This window comes from Onychostoma macrolepis, chromosome 24 (assembly GCF_012432095.1).
Source record: "Onychostoma macrolepis isolate SWU-2019 chromosome 24, ASM1243209v1, whole genome shotgun sequence".
Taxonomy (NCBI): Eukaryota; Metazoa; Chordata; class Actinopteri; order Cypriniformes; family Cyprinidae; genus Onychostoma; species Onychostoma macrolepis.
The window spans coordinates 26,049,009-26,068,368 of record NC_081178.1 but is presented as its reverse complement, the minus strand read 5'-3'; the positions used below and the strand labels follow the sequence as shown (position 1 = coordinate 26,068,368).

Genomic DNA, 19,360 nt, shown 5'->3' with positions numbered 1-19,360 from the left:
CGGATGAAGTTAGTCAGTGGCCATAAAACTACTAATTTTAAGCAAATTTGTATTCTGGAATGTAATGCTCATTTCTTTTCACAATCCAATCACTTCCAAAGGATCAAATCAAGTCCCACTCCTTTTTCTTTTTTTTTTTGTTGAATGTCAAATATATATATAACCCAGTTTCATTGGAAAAATGTGCTTGTGGTGTCATTTGTGTGCAATGATATTATATTGCTTTGTGCATGTTTCACAACACTTTTAAAGTGAAATGTTTCAGTCAGAAATACTGTAAAATGGGTCGCCAACATCAGTTCTTGTTTTTTTTGTTTTGTTTTTTTTTGCCTGAAGGCGCATTCACACCATGAACGATAATAATAATGATAAAGTTCTAACTCCGTGAGTTGATAACAATATTGACTGGAATCAGTGCTATTTTAGTATCATTTATCAGAGTTTTTATCTATAGAGATTTTATTGATTTTTATTTAAGTTTTAGTTATTGTAGCGCAAGTTAAACTGAATTAAAATGAAAAATGTTGCCTTGCAACTAGTTTAAATAAAAGTTTTGGCTCTATATATTATGCATTAATCATATGTTTTAATGCGTTATATCTTTTCTTAAATAATAGTTAAAATGCATTATAATATTTGAAAGTTTGTTTGTCATGTTTTAATGCATTATTCTTTTAAAGGTGCAACAAGAAGTGTTATAATGTATTATAACTGTTTGCAATTATCCATGAGATCATACAATTCATGTATTAAAACTACTTCTATAATACGTTATATATATAAAGGCTTTAAGCAAAGTTTATTTTATTTTAAAAGGTTAAGTAAAGATTTGTTTTTTATTTATGCATTTATTTATTTTTACTCTTTCAGATTTAGTTTAATAAACTATATCATTTTTATTTTTATTTTTTCTCTCTTTTGAACGATAAAAACATTGAAAGCCAGTCAGAATCCACTTTAATGAACTTGAGCATTTACAGCAGCAGATGACAAAACTACAGCACTCCTGTAATGAACAGAACGTTATCATGGACACTAATATAGTTATTGTTATCGTTATAGTTTTATGCATGGTTATGTTTAAAGTTCTTGCTGTGAAAGTTGTGGAGAAGGTTTCACTTTCAAACCAAGCCTGTGAATTTACGTCATCAACTTGAGCTATCATGGAAAAATCTTTTGCCCTAATGCAAAATTCCCAATTATAGATTGCTATTGAAATCACAGAAATCTGCCAGACAGCGGTTAATGCGACTGCACCTTAATAGCGTCTCCGACAGCCTCCGACAGCCTCCTGAGCCCTGCGTCCGTCAGGAGCAGCATTCACTGACGCTGGCTCAGAGTCACGCTCCATTTAGCCAAGCCTCAGTCAGACTCTGCGCTTTGTCTCGCGTCTCCACGCTCTTTTGTGTCTGAATCCAGGCAGGGTGCCACCCTACACAGCAGACAAAAGCGCTCCGGATTAGAGGAGATGAAGGAGTCATGAAACATCAGCGATCGCGGGACTTCTCCTGCAGAAAATCAGCTTCATTTGTAGCACAGTTGGCACGCCAGTTTATCCTCCACCGAGGAGAAGTTTTAGTTCTGCATGAGCTCGTCCAGACAGCACAACTGTAAATGTTAATGATGTCTTGGAGTTTGAAGGAGACAGTGAAGATTTCAGCTCTAAGCCTGTAGCGAACAGATGTGCTCTTATGTTCATAATAGTGTGTGCAATATAGATCACATATCAAAGTGTTTTAAAGCGTTCCATATCATATTCAAGACTGGAGCGCTGCGTTTAATCATATATACACTACCAGACAAAGGTTTTTGAACATTTAAGTCTCTTCTGCTCACCAGGCCTGCGTTTATTTCATCCAAAGCGCGTCAAAAACAGTAAAATTTTGAAATATTTTTACTATATAAAACAACTGTTTTCTATTTGAATATATTGTAAACTGTAATTTATTTATGTGATGCACAGCTGTATTTTCAGCATCATTACTGCAGTCTTCAGCGTCACATGATCTTCAGAAATCATAATAATATTCTGATTTGCTGCTTAAGACACATGTATCATGTTGAAAACAGCTAAATAATTTGTTCAGGTTTCTTTGATGAATAGAAAGTTCAGAAGAACAGCATTTATTTGAAATAGAAATCGTTTGTAACATTATAAATGTCTTTATCTTCATCTTTTGAACAATTTAAAGCATCCTTGCTAAATAAAAGTATTCATTTCTATCATATATTTCCCCCCAAAAAATTCTAATTAATAAGCTTTTGAATGGTATAGTGTTATGTTACAAAAGCTTTTTATTTCAGATAAATGCTGATCTTTGATAAATGTACTCAACTGTTTTTAAATATTGATAATACAAATAATAATACAAATGTTTCTTGAGCAGCATATTATTATGATTTCTGAAGATCATGTGACGCTGAAGCCTGCAGTAATGATGCTGAAAATACAGCTGCGCATCACAGAAATAAATTACAGTTTAACACATACTCACATAGAAAGCAGTTATATTAAATAGTAAAACTATTTCACAATATTACTGCTTTTGCTGTATTTTGGATCAAATAAATGCAGGCTTGTTGAACAGAAGAAACGTCTTAAAAAAACTAAAAATTTTACTGTTTGACTGTACTGTAAAAAATAAAAAGTTGAGAAAAGTTAAAAGTCTTTTAAAGGCAACCAGCTTCAGCAGATTTTTTATTTTTTACCGTGTGGTAGTATATGATGCCATATTTCATTTCCAGGGAGAGTCATCATATACAGGGTGGTTTGAAATGGTCCAAAGCCAGTTTTATATTAAATACGTTCTGATCGCTCATGTGTTCCTTCTGGGTGTTGCTTTTTCTTCTCGTGCTGCATAGAAGGTCTATTCATGGAGTTTTATCTTAAACGTTTCCTGTCTGTAATCTGACAGCTCACTCTCTGAAATACATTCGTCTACCTGAAAGGACCTTTTGTGCACCACTGGCCGAGCAGAAACGAAACTCAGCCGCTGTACATCACACCTCAGAGAAGAAAGAGCACAGCATTGTGTCCCGAGCCAAGTTCTCTGTTCTCTGCCGCTGAACATCTGAGAGTCCCAAGTCTTAGAATTTCTCCATACTAATACAAACCTCCTTACCTCTGCATTCTGGATTTCATTTCATCTTTTTTAATGTTAAAATATAACTTTTAGTACATTTACACTCAAATAAGGCTGTTTTTAAATCCTTTATCAAATGTATCCATTCACAGATGTAATATATGTACATATATTTCATTTGCAAATATATTGTCATATGAAGTAAAAACATATGGAACTTGTATATCTAGTCCATATATATGTATATATATATATATACGTTTATGTACGTATAAAGCATATTTAGACATGTACATGTATATCCATCCAAAAACCTGTCAATTCATGTTGCTATTATATAGGTATATATATATATATAATGAAGAGTTTATTTGCGAAAACAGATAACTGATAATTTACTTTTTCAAAAATCATGTTTTTTTTTATTATGTTTTTTTTATTATTTTTTTATTGTTTTATTATTTTATTTTTATGTTATCATGTTTTTATTGTGTTTTATTGTGTTGGTTAGCTAGTATTTTTTTGTAATTTTTACATAATCAAAATAACCCAACTGGAGTTTCATTGAGATTAATGCACATTGAAAAACATGATTTTTGAATCATAAGTTATTTGTTTTTGCAAATGAACTCTTCATATATATATATATATATATATATATATATGGGTTTTATATTTTAATTTTTTTATGACATACATATAGTTACATATGTATAGCTGCATATTATACCATATAAAAATCATCATATACTGTAGATATTATTAACATATGTATACAAATTTGACAATAGGAATATTATATATGTTATAAACTTACATCTACTCAAAGAATGTATGTATTTGGAAAATTACAGGTAACATATTTAGCAATATCACTCATGACATAGAACATTTCCTTGTGGGTATTTAGTAGCCATCACCAAAGTCCTTTTCACAAATATATGATTTATTTCAAAGTTCTTCTAACATGTTAACTTGGCTTGTAATAGCAGTAAAGATAATTTAAATAGCATTTGAATAATTGTTTTATGCATGCAGAACAGTCTTTTTATTATTATTATTTACTTTGTTGACTATTTTGAAACAGGTTTTATTCAAAACCACTCCCCCATCTGCCATTGGTCAGAAATACGGAAGGCCCCGCCCCAAACTGACACCATTGGTTGAGTCACAGTTTCTGTGTCTGTAAAAAATATGATCAATAAATCATGGCAACATGACTGCCTCGTTTTTCCCATCACTTTAACTTATCAAAATAATTTAACCAGTTCAACTTCATTTCTAATGTTATATGAGATTCAACTTGATATTTAAAGTCAGTTTAATATAATCTAATTTGATTATACGTAAAAAAATTTAAGGCAGCAACTGGGAAATGTTTTAAACTGGAACATGAGACAATATTGTAACACTGAGAAATGGCAGTTACATTAACGCTGCATGTCCTTTTGTTCTTATCTGTGACTTTACATATTTACACTCTTAAAAATAAAGGTGCTTAAAAGGTTCTTCACAGCGATGCCATAGAAGAACCATTTTTGGTTCCACAAAGAACCATTCAGTCAAAGAACCATCTCTTTCTTACCTTTTTATAACCTGAAGAACCTTCTTTCGCTACAAAGAAGCTTTTGTGAAACAGACAGGTTCTTCAGATGTTAAAGGTTCTTCATGGAACCAGGGTTCTTCTAATCTGTGGCAGCGTGAAGCAGCTTTATTTGAGGAGCTGCGTGAGCGTGAACAGCGCTGGTGAGCTGAGTGTCTGGGACAGCTGTGTACCTGCTGTGTTTGTGGGTGGTGTGAAGTGACGAGCGGACGCTGAAGGTTAGCTGTTGAGCGTGGTGCGGCGCGGGCCGCTCTGAATGAAGCGTGAAAGCTTTGGTTGCAGAGCGTTCATCTGCAGACAAAACAAACACACTGAACCTTCACTGCTCGTGTGTGCACGGACTAATGAAAGCTCTCGCTTCGGTTTTCATCATCTGTCTATAGACATTGACGGATTTACACAAAAATCTGAATTTCTGCCTTGTTTTCCAGTAAAATGTTAACCTCAATTATTATAGTTAACTAAAACTAAAAGTAAAAGTAAAAGTAAAAAAGTAACTAAAAACATGAAATAAAATAAATGTTAATTGAAATCAAATCATAAAAAAATTAAATAAAATTAATATAATTAAAAAAAAAATTATGAAAACTACAAATGCTACAATTTAAAAAAAAAAATATATATATATATATATATATATAAAACTACATCTATGATAGTATTACAATCATACTAAAATAACACTGATGTAAACATGCTTAAAACGAGATAAATTGTGTATTAAGATACTAAGACTTATTTTTCACATGATACATTAAATTAAACAAATAGGCTATTTATTGGGAATTTAATTAATTTATTTAAGTTAACTATCAGCACAACCATACTTTAAACTAAATTCATTATTCACTGATTCACAAAGAAGAACCTTTTTGTCTAAATGGTTCCATAAAGAACCTTAACATCTTCAGATTATAAAAAGGTAAGAAAGAGATGGTTCTTTGACTGAATGGTTCTTTGTGGAACCAAAAATGGTTCTTCTATGGCATCGCTTGAGGAACCTTTTAAGCACCTTTATTTTTAAGAGCGTTCCCCTTCTGTTCTTCTTTCTATTATTCATGAATGAATGTCCCAGTATTGTTTCTCATCTGCACTCTCGTTATGATTTCTCATAAATGCGATGACTCAGGCTGTTTAATCGAGTCATACGCACTATGATATAACATTACGAGCGAGATCCGTCCTCCAGCGAACGACTGACGACAGAAATCCCGCTGACAGATCTGTTATTTGTGGCAACGCGGCAAAGAGAGTTTAGTTTATATTTCAGATGAAAGTTATCCATCACATCATGATCCGTCAAAACCCAAAGCCATCGATGGTACTTGAGCCAGAACTGGTTAAATATTAAATCCAGATAACTCAAATGCAATGAGGCTCATAAAGCGTTTTAATAGGCTGTAGACGTACTATTGGCATAAGCGTGTTAGAATTTTACCGTAAACTCTGATGATGGACGTTAAAACGGCATAGGCCTGTTTATTTTCTCTCACTAAAACATCTCAGTATATAGAGGAGAAAGACCTTTTATTTCACTTTTTTTTTTTTTTTTTAATAAACACATTATACAGACAAAATACACCAAATTAGGGGTTGAACTGCTTTACAAGGATAATCGTATTCAGATTTGTAGGTATTCATATATATTTGGACAGACACTGAAACAAACATTATCAAGGACAGAACATAAACCCTGTAACTGTACAGAGAGGTAGAAATGTTTATGAATTATTTTCACTGATACTGGAAGAAGACAAATCCTGCTACAAAACAAAACTAGCAGCTGTGGTTTGCTAGAATAATTCTGTAAGAAAATACTGTAAAAATATATATTTTTAAAACTTTGCAGAACGTCCTGTAAACAAACAAACAAACAAACAAACAAACAAACAAACAAAAAAAGCCCTTTTTGGGAATTTAAAATTATATTGTTACAAAAAATTTACATTGTTATTTATAACATGTACTCTTTACTTTCAAATACTGTATATTTAACAGTATTTTACTGTAAAATTACATTAAATGTCCCATTAGACCTGTTTTCACCCTATATAGTAATGTACCATTTTTTTTCTATTATTTCATCTATCAATTATTTTATTATCTACCAACTTAATTTTTTTAAGTCATACGAGATCCAGTCCATTTTTTATTTTATTTTTTAAGTCATTTTAATGTAATTTTGAAATTAAATATATAGTTGAAATGACTTGTACGGCCAATTTGATTATTAAAAATTGAAGGCAGCAAGTGCAGTGTTAAAAAATACTAAAAGTTACAAAAACACATAACAAATTTACTAAAGCTTTAACTAAAATTAAAATAAGATTTAAAAAATCTGTTAATTGTTATAACGTGTTATCATTTATTTTTATTACTGTTTTAATTATTGTAGCAAAAAGCTCAAATACAAAGCTGCTTATATTTTATTTTAAATCACAGTTAATGCTTATTTTGTTTCAAGTAATGTTTGTTTTATTATTATTATGGTTTTAGTCTGAGTTTTAGCTTTAGTTAGCCGTGAACAGATAAGCTCTATAGCGATGTGCCAAACTGAGGCTTTTCAGTCCAAGTGTAAACAGAGCTGAAGAAATAACATATCCAGTTACTGGTGTAAAAGGAGTCAAGAAAGCGTGTGTGTGTGTGTGTGTGTGTGTGTGTGTGTGTGTGTGTGTGTGTGTGTGTGAATCAGCGAGGGAACATGGTTTTGATGCAGACGCACCTCTCTATTTCTGCCTGTGGTTTTTCTGTCCTCTCAAACGCTCATAAATTCCCCAGCATCAATGAACTGACACATTTATGCCCGACATTAATGTTTAGTTCTAATATAAAATTTGGTACTTTGGGTATTTTTGAGTGTATTTTTGTGAACTTTGGTATTATTTCAATGTCAACATCAGTGTTATTTAGGTTGGGTGTAAAAGTCTTTGCCAGGAATGCTGGGACATTTAATTCCAACAGCTAACCAAATAAAATGCTTATGCCAGATCCCTGCATGTATTCATATTTTCATTCACCACGCTTAACATCAGAACACCGCGTCCTGTGAACAAAATACAGGGAAACAGTTTACATGAAACCAGTCGATGCTTTCTAAATGCATTTGTGCGGTATAACCGTATCCATAATGCCTGCAGTGTGTAATTCGCTGTATTTCATAAATAATAGAAACCACAGTTATAAAACATTTTTTTTTTAAACAGCTTAATACTTGATTCTGATTGGACGGTCTCAGCATTCAGCCATCACATGTTCCCTAATAGCTTACAGCAGTCGAAAATCTCAATTACAGGAATTAATTTTTAACAATAACTTATAAACCGTTACAGACAGACCTACTGTAAGCCCCAAAGTTGTTAATTGATGGTATATGCTTCTGTTGAAGCCATCAGTCGGCATTATTTAAATTTTCTTTAATTCAGGCAGAATTCCTGGTGAAAGACTACATTACCCATGATTCTGCAGAGAAATCTCCACCAATCAGAGAGTCTTGAGCTGCAAACTGTGCCAAAGGAGCTCTTCAGCTCCGTTACTTAAATATTTCTCTGCGTAATATTTTTGAAATAAATGCATAATAAAAATAAATAAATAATCGTAATAGTAATACATAAAATAAAACAAAAAATTTAATTAAATTAAATTATAACATAAAAAACTACTATTTCTACATAAACAACAACACAAATTCTGTAAAAACAGTTAAAAACTGTAATTTACAAGTAAAATAAAATATATTTTAAACACAGGGAATTCTGGAAATGTCCAGAATTTGGTTTGTCACTCTAAATTGTTGACTTGTTCTTTTTCCACAAACTTTACTTTTTACAGTATTTTACTGTAAAAATGTCTCATTAGATCTATTACAGTTTTTCTCCTTATACAAATCAAAGTAATGTAATGTTGTGATCCACTTTGTAGTAGGTTGGTTTGGTTCATGGTTTCTAATCCCATTTTACACAACTTTTTAAGAAGTAATATATACTGTATATACAGTATATATATATATATATATATATATATATATATATATATATATATATATATATATATATATATATAAGAAGTGGCACTCCTAACCAGATCTGTCCTCATAGTTTGCACTTGCATATCTCTTTATATTTGCGTCCTCCACAAACTGACCGAACAAAAGATCTGTAGATGTGTGTCAGGCTGGACCCCATTATCAGATGGTTAGTGGTTTGTCTGCTGTTTGGGATATTTTCATTTCTGGCTTTAAGTTTGGCTGAGTGACTCATTAAATCAAAGGTCTCCGCGGTCTGTCCCGCTGCCAGAGAGCGCAGAGATTTTCTCAAACATTGTTTTAGCACAGAAGCCCACATGAGCGCCGCGACTCTGACTCACGTCGACTAAAGGGCACCAAACGGGTTTACAACACCACGTTTAGCTATATTTGACATCCAAAATGCTAATTGAAACATATTTTGAGTTGTGCATTTGAAGCATTAATCACAGATGTTGCTCGTGTTCATCTGAGTCACTGTCATATTCAACAAAGATGATCTCCTCTCAGTTTATTTGACGTCATACATGCTGCTATATGTAATATTTCCTCACAGCCTATTACTTGCAGAAAAACACTGTGTACAAAATGTTCTTCATGAGAAATCAAGAGCAAACAGCCCTTTTCAAACACAGAATTTGGTGTAGAAATTAAATGAATGGAACTAAATAATCTGGGTAATAATAATAAAGCAAGAAGTATTTGTTTCTGCCACTGAATGGAGAATTAGCTCTCATTCACGTGTGCTAACAGAAAACGAAAGAGTGTTAAATCAACAGTTTCAGACTGTTTTTTTTCCTCATTTGAGAGGAAGATGAAGATGGCGTAGATTAGATGTTCACATTCATGAGCAGTTTGTTAAACTAACACACAAACTCACACGGAGAGAAACAATCGTACTTGATTACAGGCATTTATTTGAAGTTGCGTCTAAAACCGACTCATTTAACTCGACCCGTTCATGATGAAAGAGCTCAATGAATTTGTGCATTTCAGCCGCAGTCACAGTTTTGAGTTGCTAAGAGAATTTTGGTTTGGAAAATAAATCACTTTAGGAGCGTCAGGTTAAAACAATTAGTACATTGTACAATTTATTGTGTTAACCTAAGACCCCTGGGTTTTTTATAGCAAGTCATAATATTTTAACATATCGATAAATATATAAAGGATTAATTTATATTTAATTATAAACATTATATTTTTATTTCATTATAAAAATTTGAATTGTATTGAATATTTTATTTATTTATTTGTTTGTTTGTTTACTTATTTATGCAGTAGACAAACTTGAAACAAAGGGGCAAAACTAACAATAAGCTTTCTTTAATTTGCATGAAGTTTTTTTTCTTATTCTAACCTTTTTTTTCTGAGCTTTTATTATGTCTGATGCTTTTTTTATTGATTAATTTATTCATTAAATTAATTTTGATATATCTGATATTGAATAGCAGTTTTGCATGTGTTTATATATATATATATATATATATATATATATATATATATTAGTCAGTATTATTTAGTTATATATAGGTTTTGTATAATATTTATTTAAATATTATTAAATATTTTATTTTAGATGCATTAAATTTTTTTTGTTGACAACCGTGGGGAAAATGGGCAAAACTCACAATAAGCTTACTTTAATATGCATCTCTTTTCTGAGATTTTAACGTTTACTGCATTATGCCTGATTCTTTATTGATTTATTGATTGAATTTGTCATAATTTAGGTTTTGAAATCTATTTTGTTGAAAAACTAATTGCGTTGTCCGAGTCCAGTCTCACGAAAATGTTTAAAAATAGTACGCCAAATAAAAACAAAAACTCGTGTTTTTGATACGCAAAAATTGACTTTGGCGTGCATAATATAATACGCAGTTTTTGCGTACATATGATACGCATCTACCCTACAACCCTAATCATACCCGTTGCATGATTTTTCATTTGTTGTGTATCAATACCACGTGTTTGTGTTTTTATTTGGCGTACTATTTATACGCACTTTCATGAGGTCGGGTTGGTTGTCCACATAAGTTTTATTCTCTACATCTCAGTAGTTTGAAACACTGCAGCTGTATCATGAATACAAAAGTATCATTCACAAAATTATTGCATTTTGTCAACATTGTTTCCGTTTGTTCTTTCATTTATCACCAAACAATATTATGTGCTTTAGAAGAGCTAGATAAGATCGTTCAATCCCAGCATGCTCTAGTAATAACCTCAGGCTCGTCAGAGAGATGACGCTCTGTGCAAACGATCGGCTAAAACACGCCTAGCCTCACATTCACACAGCTGCAGCGCTCATGCTTACTGTACACACGGCTAATGAGCTCAGTTCTTGCAGCGCGGCAAAATAAACCTTTCTTCATTTGGGGCTGGTGTGTTTGTGATGGCCAGCAGCCCATCGCTTCTATTTATCTAGCATTATCAAATCATTTAATGATTGAGAATATTCATAAATATACACTACCATTTAAAAGTTTGAGATCAGTAAGATTTTGCAGATGCAAGGCTGCATTTATTTGATCAAAAATGCTGTAAAATTTGTATAAATTTTTACAATTAAAATCAGCTGTTTTCTGTGTGAATATGTGTTAAACTGTAATTTATTTATGTGATGTGCAGCTGTATTTTCAGCATCATTACTGCAGTCTTCAGTGTCACATGATCTTCAGAAATCATAATAATATGCTGATTTGCTGCTCAATAAACATTTCTGATTATTATCAATGTTGAAAACAGTTGTGCTGCATAATATTTTTCTGGAAACCGTGATGCATTTTATTTTTCAGGATTCACAGATGAATAGAAAGTTCAAAAGAACAGCGTTTATTTGAAATAGAAATCGTTTGTAACATTATAAATCAATTTTGATCAATTTAATGCATCATTGATTAATAAAAGTATTGGTTTCTTTCAGATATACAGTATATATACTTTAATGCTTCATTCATACTTATTTGTCCAGGGAAATGTGCTTAATTATAACAACAAATAATGTCACAAGGCATAAAATCTTAATGGTCCTAAAAAGGCTTATGATTCCTTATATTACTTCTTGATTTTTGGGGTGAAATGTCATTTTTCATGAGGTTCATCCAGTCATGTGTAGTCGATGAAAGGCATTATGATCATTAAAATCAAATACTTCTTTCATGGGATCTTGAGATGGTCGTTCAAGTGTCGAATCTCTTTGGTTTGTGTTGCCGGAGGCGGTGTTTTTCTTGCGGTCAGGTTTAGTCCAGGAGGGAATAGAGAAGAGGTTGCACTGTACAGTTAAAACATGTTTAATTTCCAGATTTGGAAAAGCCAGGATGTGGCTTCAAATGAGACAAACCAAAGCAAATTGTCCTTCCTTAGCTCATTTTGCATTAGCGCTGCACAATTTGTCAGGGAAAACAAGGCTCACAGCGCACACGTCTTCAAAGAGACCAAAGAAATGATGCAAAAACATCAGAATCTCATGTTAAAGCTGGTGGGACGGAGTCCAGCGCTCTTGTAGTCGCAGGGTTTGCTGGAGCAGAAATGGACTCGGTCACACCGATGAAAGAGATACGCTTGATTTAATTAAGACTGATTCAGTGTTTCTAACAGGACAGCTCCACACGATTAATAAAGCAAGCATATGCTTGGCTCTTTCAGCAAGTGACTGAACATTTCCCAGCAATATGATGTTTAATCTTCTCATTTCGCTCTAAGCTGAGCCTCGGTATAGAAACGCATGAGACGTCGGTCAACACTGACCTGCAAAGAGGAGCCTCGTCTGGTCCAGCAGATGCAAACATTTCTGACTTGCTTTCTTTCAGTGGAAAATTATTATAAATTGTTAGAGGTTTTAAGAGATTTTATAATGTTGGGTTTGTTAGCTCAGTGTAAATCACTAAGCTCACGTGGTCCAATCAGTATGATTTTGCTTATTTAGTACATATTAGTGATTCATGATTCATTCTCCAAAACTGTTTTAAAAATGTTATTTTATTTTTAACATTTACTTTTAATTTATACAGATTTCAACACTTTTATGTGCAATGACTCCATCAGTTAGTTTTGGCTTTTTTTTTTATTTGTTTTGTTATTTTACTTTACTTTACTTTACTTTACCTCCATCCATTAATTCTCCAAACTGCTTTAAAAATTGTATTTATTTTTAAATGAATTTTTTATGTATACCTTTTTTAAATATAAAATTATATATTACATCTCTCTATAAAGAGTGAGAGAGTCAGTATTTTATTTATTTATTTATATTTAGGAATTACTTTTATAATACTGTACTTTTACTATACTTTAAAAGTGGGTCATATATTTAGTGTTTTTATTTTATTTTATTTTGTTTTATTTAATTCATTGTTTTATTTTTATTTTTAATTGTAATTGTAATTTTAATTTTAATTTTAATTTTAATTTTAATTTTAATTTTAATTTTAATTTTAATTTTAATTTTAATTTTAATTTTAATTTTAATTTTAATTTTAATTTTAATTTTAATTTTAATTTTAATTTTAATTTTAATTGTAATTTTAATTTTAATTTTAATTTTAATTTTAATTTTAATTTTAATTTTAATTTTAATTTTAATTTAATTAAATTGTATCCATTTATTCTCCAGCAGCAAATTATTTTGATATTTATGCTCCACAAAAATGAATACATTTCCCTGCATTAGATATAAAAATATCACACGAAGTGGCATCTCCAAAACAGCTACGTTCCAAATCCTTTTACATTGAATTTTTTTATTTCACATACTTGAAGCAGACAGTTAATTGAACGGTAAAGTGTGATATTTTGAAAGCTCTTTGTGCTGGGCCTGCAGGTAATTGATTGATGTGCTGGAATGCTCTGTATGATGGGATTCATGTTCGCCTGCGGCTGCATGCACCGTATCACAGTCCTTTAATGAATGAAGAGCGTTCTCTTTAATTAAAGACTCTACTAGAACCAGCGTCTGATTTATGTGCTGTTAACCCAATCTGGAGACAGAAGACAAATCTTCTCCTGTTCTTCTTTATTTCACAGCATGTTTGTTCCGGTACAACTGGCTGTCCTTCGTCTACCTCATCTACCTCTTACTCATCCCACTCTTCGCCGAGCCCACGAAGACAACGATGCAGGGTGAGTCTCTGAGACCCTCCAGCGGTTTGCTGCTCTGCATGTTCCCCGTGTGATGACTTGCTTTCCATCTTTTCACGAGTTGTCTGAATAAGTGTGTGATTTCAGGACTGGAATTGCTCAAGTAATCCAAGCAGGTTCCCAAACACTTTTTTTGAAGATGGCATTTTCTTTTATTTGAAATGGTTACTGTTACACTTTGACAGAATATCTTCCCGACTCAGAACCAAGAAACAAGGTCTTACCTGCTGTAGGTATTGTAGGATATTGTAGATATTCAGATCAGTGGACAACAAATATAGGTTTAGAATGAAGTAAATTAAAGTTAAATTTAGAACTTATACCAGTGTTACGTGAACTAAAACTAAAACCATAAAAAAAGACACTTTCATTAGCTGAAATGAAATATATAAAAACATAAATTATTATATTTATTTGTTATCACTTATTTTATTTCAGCTAGTTGCCAAGTCTTTATGTAGTTTAAGCTGAAGTACTAAAGTAGGCAAACTAAAACCAAATAAATAAACTCAAAACTGAAACTTAATAACAAGATATATACACATATAATAAAAAAACAAAATAAATAAATCTCAAAACATATCAAAATGACAATTAAAATAAAAATGAGTCTAATTTAAAATAAACTAATAAAGAGTATAGCAATAATACTAAAATAACACTAATTTATTCATACATTTTGTTATATTTGTATGAAATAGATAACAGTTTGTGCATTTTAATAAATAAATACATTGTTGATAAATTATAGATTAATAACACTTGACCCTGCTCTTTTAAAACATTATTTATTTATTCATTCATTCATTCATTCATGTATCTGTGTATTTGTGTTTTATTTATTTACTAATATTATTATTATTATTATTATTATTTAAGGTGGAAATAGTATAGCAAAACGGAGTTGAAGAACAGGTGCAAGGACAAAAAAAAAAGAGTTATTTAAAACAATTGATTATTTTGATTGTATGTTTTTTACCGTATATAATCCATTGAAATATAATAGTCATGAATAGGTGGAAATTGGCTTAACAAACATTTAAAAATAAAATTAATTTTTACATTGAAAGTTTTTTTTTTTTTTTTTTTACTGTCATGATATTTAAGAAAACACTGTCAATGTCAACAATAAATAATATATCAAATTGTTTTAATTTTTTTTTTTTTATTTAAATGTGTATTAGGTCAATGGACACACACAGGATGATTCAGTTTCTTGGACAAGTTTTAATATTTAATAAATGACACACTTCAAACAGTCAAAGCGACGGTTCGGAATTACAGACGAATCTGAGTGATTAATGACAGCTTTAAGGCCTCAGGCTGAATATGACGAGTAATATACGGTGTGTTTGAGAGGAAGTGTGTGACACGGTCGAGCCTCGTGATTCCTCCAGAATGAGTCCCATCTGATCTCAGATCGAAGGTGTGTGTGTTTCACTGGTTTTTATTCACAAACATCTGTGTTGCTGCTGGTTCTGTGAGTTTGACGGTTAAAGAGGCTCTGCTCTGAACGCTGTTCTGCGTGTCTAGAGTCTGATGGATTGTTTTTATCAGAGGTTTGCTGGAGATCCTCGGCTACTGGCGGTGTCAGCTTCACCGAGAGAGGAATGAAGCTCCGCTGATTTCCCAGCATTCCTCAGTGTGTCATCGGTTCATAAGTTCAGCTCTTACCTCATCTGATTCAACATATGAGCCTCTAGGCGGTCAACTAGACCAACCAGAGCCAAATATCTCTGATATCACACTTATCACCTAGATTGATAGAGAATGAGGTTAAATGGAGACAAATTGAGATTTTTGTTCTCATGAGGAAAAGACCATAATAAATTAACACCAAGAGTCTGAAGAGTTTCATGAGATGTTTTTTTTTATTTTATTTTTTATTTTTTGATACACTACTGTTCAAAAGTTAGTGATCGGTAAGATTTTTTATTTTTTGGTCAGAAAGAAGTCTCGTTCGCTCACCAAGGCTGTATTTATTTGATCAAAAATACAGTAAAATTTGTGAAATATTATTACACTTTAAAACAGCTGTTTTCTATGTGAATATCCATTAAACTGTAATTTATTTCTGTGATGCGCAGCTGTATTTTCAGCATCATTACTGCAGTCTTCAGTGTCACATGATCTTCAGAAATCATTCTAATATGCTGATTTGCTGCTCAACAAACACTTCTGATTATTATCAATGTTGAAAACAGTCGTGCTGCTCAATATTTTTGTGGAAACCGTGATGCATTTAATTTTTTTCAGGATTATTTTATTAATTTAGGCAGTTTGTTTTTTAGCCTTTAATTTGGATGAATTAGTCATTACACTCTACACTGAAAGTTGTTTTGAATAAATGCATATCATTTTGAACTAAAGTATATTGTCTATTTACAAAAAAAGCTAAAAGGCCTTGACTAAATATCCCGTCCCAGAAAAATGTCAAAACAGGAAAGGCAGCGGTTCTTTCGTAGGTCTTTAGGTCTCCTGAACTATGAAAGAGTGACCCGTGAGCAATAAAAACTTCCTCTGGAAGGATGTTTCACTGCTTGATAAAAGAGTCTCGCCAGAACAACAACACCAGAACCTGGAATCACTGGGTTTATGTGTTGCTTTGGACCAAAATCCTACTTTCTTTTGGGTTGAAGTGTTTGCTTAAAGGAATAGTTCACCCAAAAATGAAAGTTTGCTGAAAATGTGCTCCGCCTCAGATCATCCGAGATCAGGATGAGTGTGTTTCTTCATCAGGTTTGTAGAAATGTGTCTCTGCATCAGTGTCTCAGCAATAGATGCTCTGCAGTGAATGGGTGCCGTCAGAATGAGAGTCTGATAAAAACATCCACAGCACTCCAGTCCATCAGTTAACATCTGGAGAAGACAAAAGCTGAAACAAAACCAGCAAGAAATATGAGTCTATAATCCATAATAACGCTTCCTTCAGTGAAAAAGTGCATCTGCTGTTGTCTCTCACATCAAGATCCAGCCACGTATGTGTTTAGAGCGGTTTTGTCTTGTAAACGCTGCTTGATCTGCAGATTTCTCTCCTGATTCAGACCAGAACACTTTTTCACTGCAGGAAGCGTTATTATGGATTATAGACTCGTATTTGAGTTAAAAACGTCTTAATGCTGGATTAGTTTCAGCTTTTGTCTTCTCCAGATGTTAACTGATGGACTGGAGTGCTGTGGATGTTTTTATCAGACTCTCATTCTGACGGCACCCATTCACTGCAGAGCATCCATTGCTGAGACACTGATGCAGAGACACATTTCTACAAACCTGATGAAGAAACACACTCCTCCTGATCTCATATGGCCTGAAGGTGAGCTCATTTCCAGCTAATTTTCATTGTTGGTTGAACTATTCCTTTCAACCACAGAATGAGATCATCTGCAAGAGCGAAATGAGTCTGGTTTGATCCGAATCCTCTGGAAATGACTCTCTTATGGAGTGGTGATAATGCTATAGTATTATCCGTTTACAATGCAGATGTTGTTCTGCAGTAATGCTCAGTCAAACAGGGTGTTTTTTAATCAGCAGAAGCTGATGGATGGTGTTTGTTTATACAGAGGGAGTGACTGGAGAAGCAGCTGAGGTGTCAGGGACATTGCTCTGCGAGGCTTGCGGAGGCTTGTCGTGCTCGTCTGAGGAGATTCCAGCCGCAGGCCATGAATCCAGCGTCTGTGACTGAGCTGAGCTGAGCTCTGAACCCGAGGCAGAGATGACCTGCCCGAGCTTTACACACTTGTTTGATTCTTTATTAGCGCTGCTTGCTTAAACAAGCATTGCTGTTATTATTGCTCATACTTATCTTTCTCATGCCCTTAAACCGTTTTTTGTTACGGACATGAATCATACCTAGCGATCAGACTGAGAATTCACCTGCTGACAATAAAACTGGCAAAAAAATCCAGATGACTGACATTTCCAGACATCCAGAGCCTATATTTACACAAATTATGTTATATTATTAAATTGGCACATTATATTATATTATCGGTACATTATAAAATTTGATCAAAAAGGAAAGAATATTTGATTCAATAAGTGACTAGATTAGGTGGAGATAGTATTGTAATTTGTACAGTTGTTCTGCTCAATCTGATGCAATGAAAGCTTTCTAAAGCACTCAAAACACTCTGTTTGGATCAATATGTATTAGTCAAGTGTAACTTTTCCAAAGATAAATTAAATAAATAAATAACTTTGAAATGTTGAGTTTTTATTTAAAAGACTCAATCCAAATGATAAAACTCTTTGTGAAAAAAAACAAAAAAACATTAATAGTAAGGAAATAGTGACTAAAAACTGTAAAAATATTAACATTACGCTACAGTTTGGGGTCAGTAAGACTAGTTTTTTGTTTGTTTTTAAAATAAATTAATATTTTAAATTGGCAAGGATGCAATATATTGATCAAATGTGGCAAGTAAATACATTTATAATGTGACAAAATATTTATTTTCAAATGAACGCTGTTCTTTTGAACTTTCTGTTCATCTGTGAATCCTGAAAAATAAAATATATGATTTTTTCCACAAAAATATTGTGCAGCACAACTGTTTTCAACATTGATAATAATCAGAAATGTTTGTTGAGCAGCAAATCAGCATATTAGAATGATTTCTGAAGATCATGTGACGCTGAAGACTGCAGTAATGATGCTGAAAATACAGCTGCGCATCACAGAAATAAATTACAGTTCAACACATATTCACATAGAAAACAGCTATTTTAGATTGTAATAATATTTCACAAATTTTATTGTTTTTACTGTAATTTTTATCAAATAAATGCAGCCTTGGTGTTTACAGTCTCCAAACCTTTAATGTGGTGTCAAACAACACTCTTAATTTTTGGGCATACGTCCTACTGTAGTTTTGTTTATTACTCAGTGTTTCTAGGTCACTCACATGCAAATACTGTAATTCAGAACGGCCCACTGAAGAGCTATATAGCGCTTTATGTTTGTCTATATGATGGATTTCAGCCTGAGAATCACGTGACATGATGCCGGAAGCCTGCAGAACAGAACAATACAATTTGTTTTTTATTTTTGTATTTTTATTTTCATTTTAATTACACTTTTAGTAGTTTCGTCATTTGCAGTTTTTTTACAGTATTTACAGTATTTATTTACAATTTTTTATATTATATTTTTCAGTTTTATTTTTTATTTTAGTACATCAAATTAACCTAAATGAAAATTAGAAAACTTTCTTATGACTTTTAATGTTATTCTCATAATATAAAAAAAAAAAAAAAAAATATATATATATATAAATATATATATATATATATCTTTCTTTTTAATGGTGTTTTGAGTTTTCCATGAGCACTTATTCTTACAACTAATAATGTACATTAACAGTGAAAATTGTATATTTTTTTTAATCACTATGTTCAACAAATATATATATATATATGTATATATTTTGGTAATCATGTATTGCATTTAAAGTGTCACTAAATTTGGCCATGCAGAACTTGTCTTCTAAAAGTCTCATGAAAGACTCAAAAACATTT

At 32.2% G+C, this 19,360-nt stretch overlaps 1 protein-coding gene across 1 annotated transcript in view; it reads left to right on the top strand.

The window, feature by feature from the left end:
- LOC131533372 (piezo-type mechanosensitive ion channel component 2) overlaps positions 1-19,360 on the top strand; it is a 143,233-nt gene that overhangs the window by 5,911 nt on the left and 117,962 nt on the right. The window contains exon 2 of the mRNA XM_058765676.1: positions 13,730-13,825. Coding sequence (XP_058621659.1) covers positions 13,730-13,825 — 96 coding nt within the window. The remainder of the gene's footprint in view (positions 1-13,729; positions 13,826-19,360) is intronic.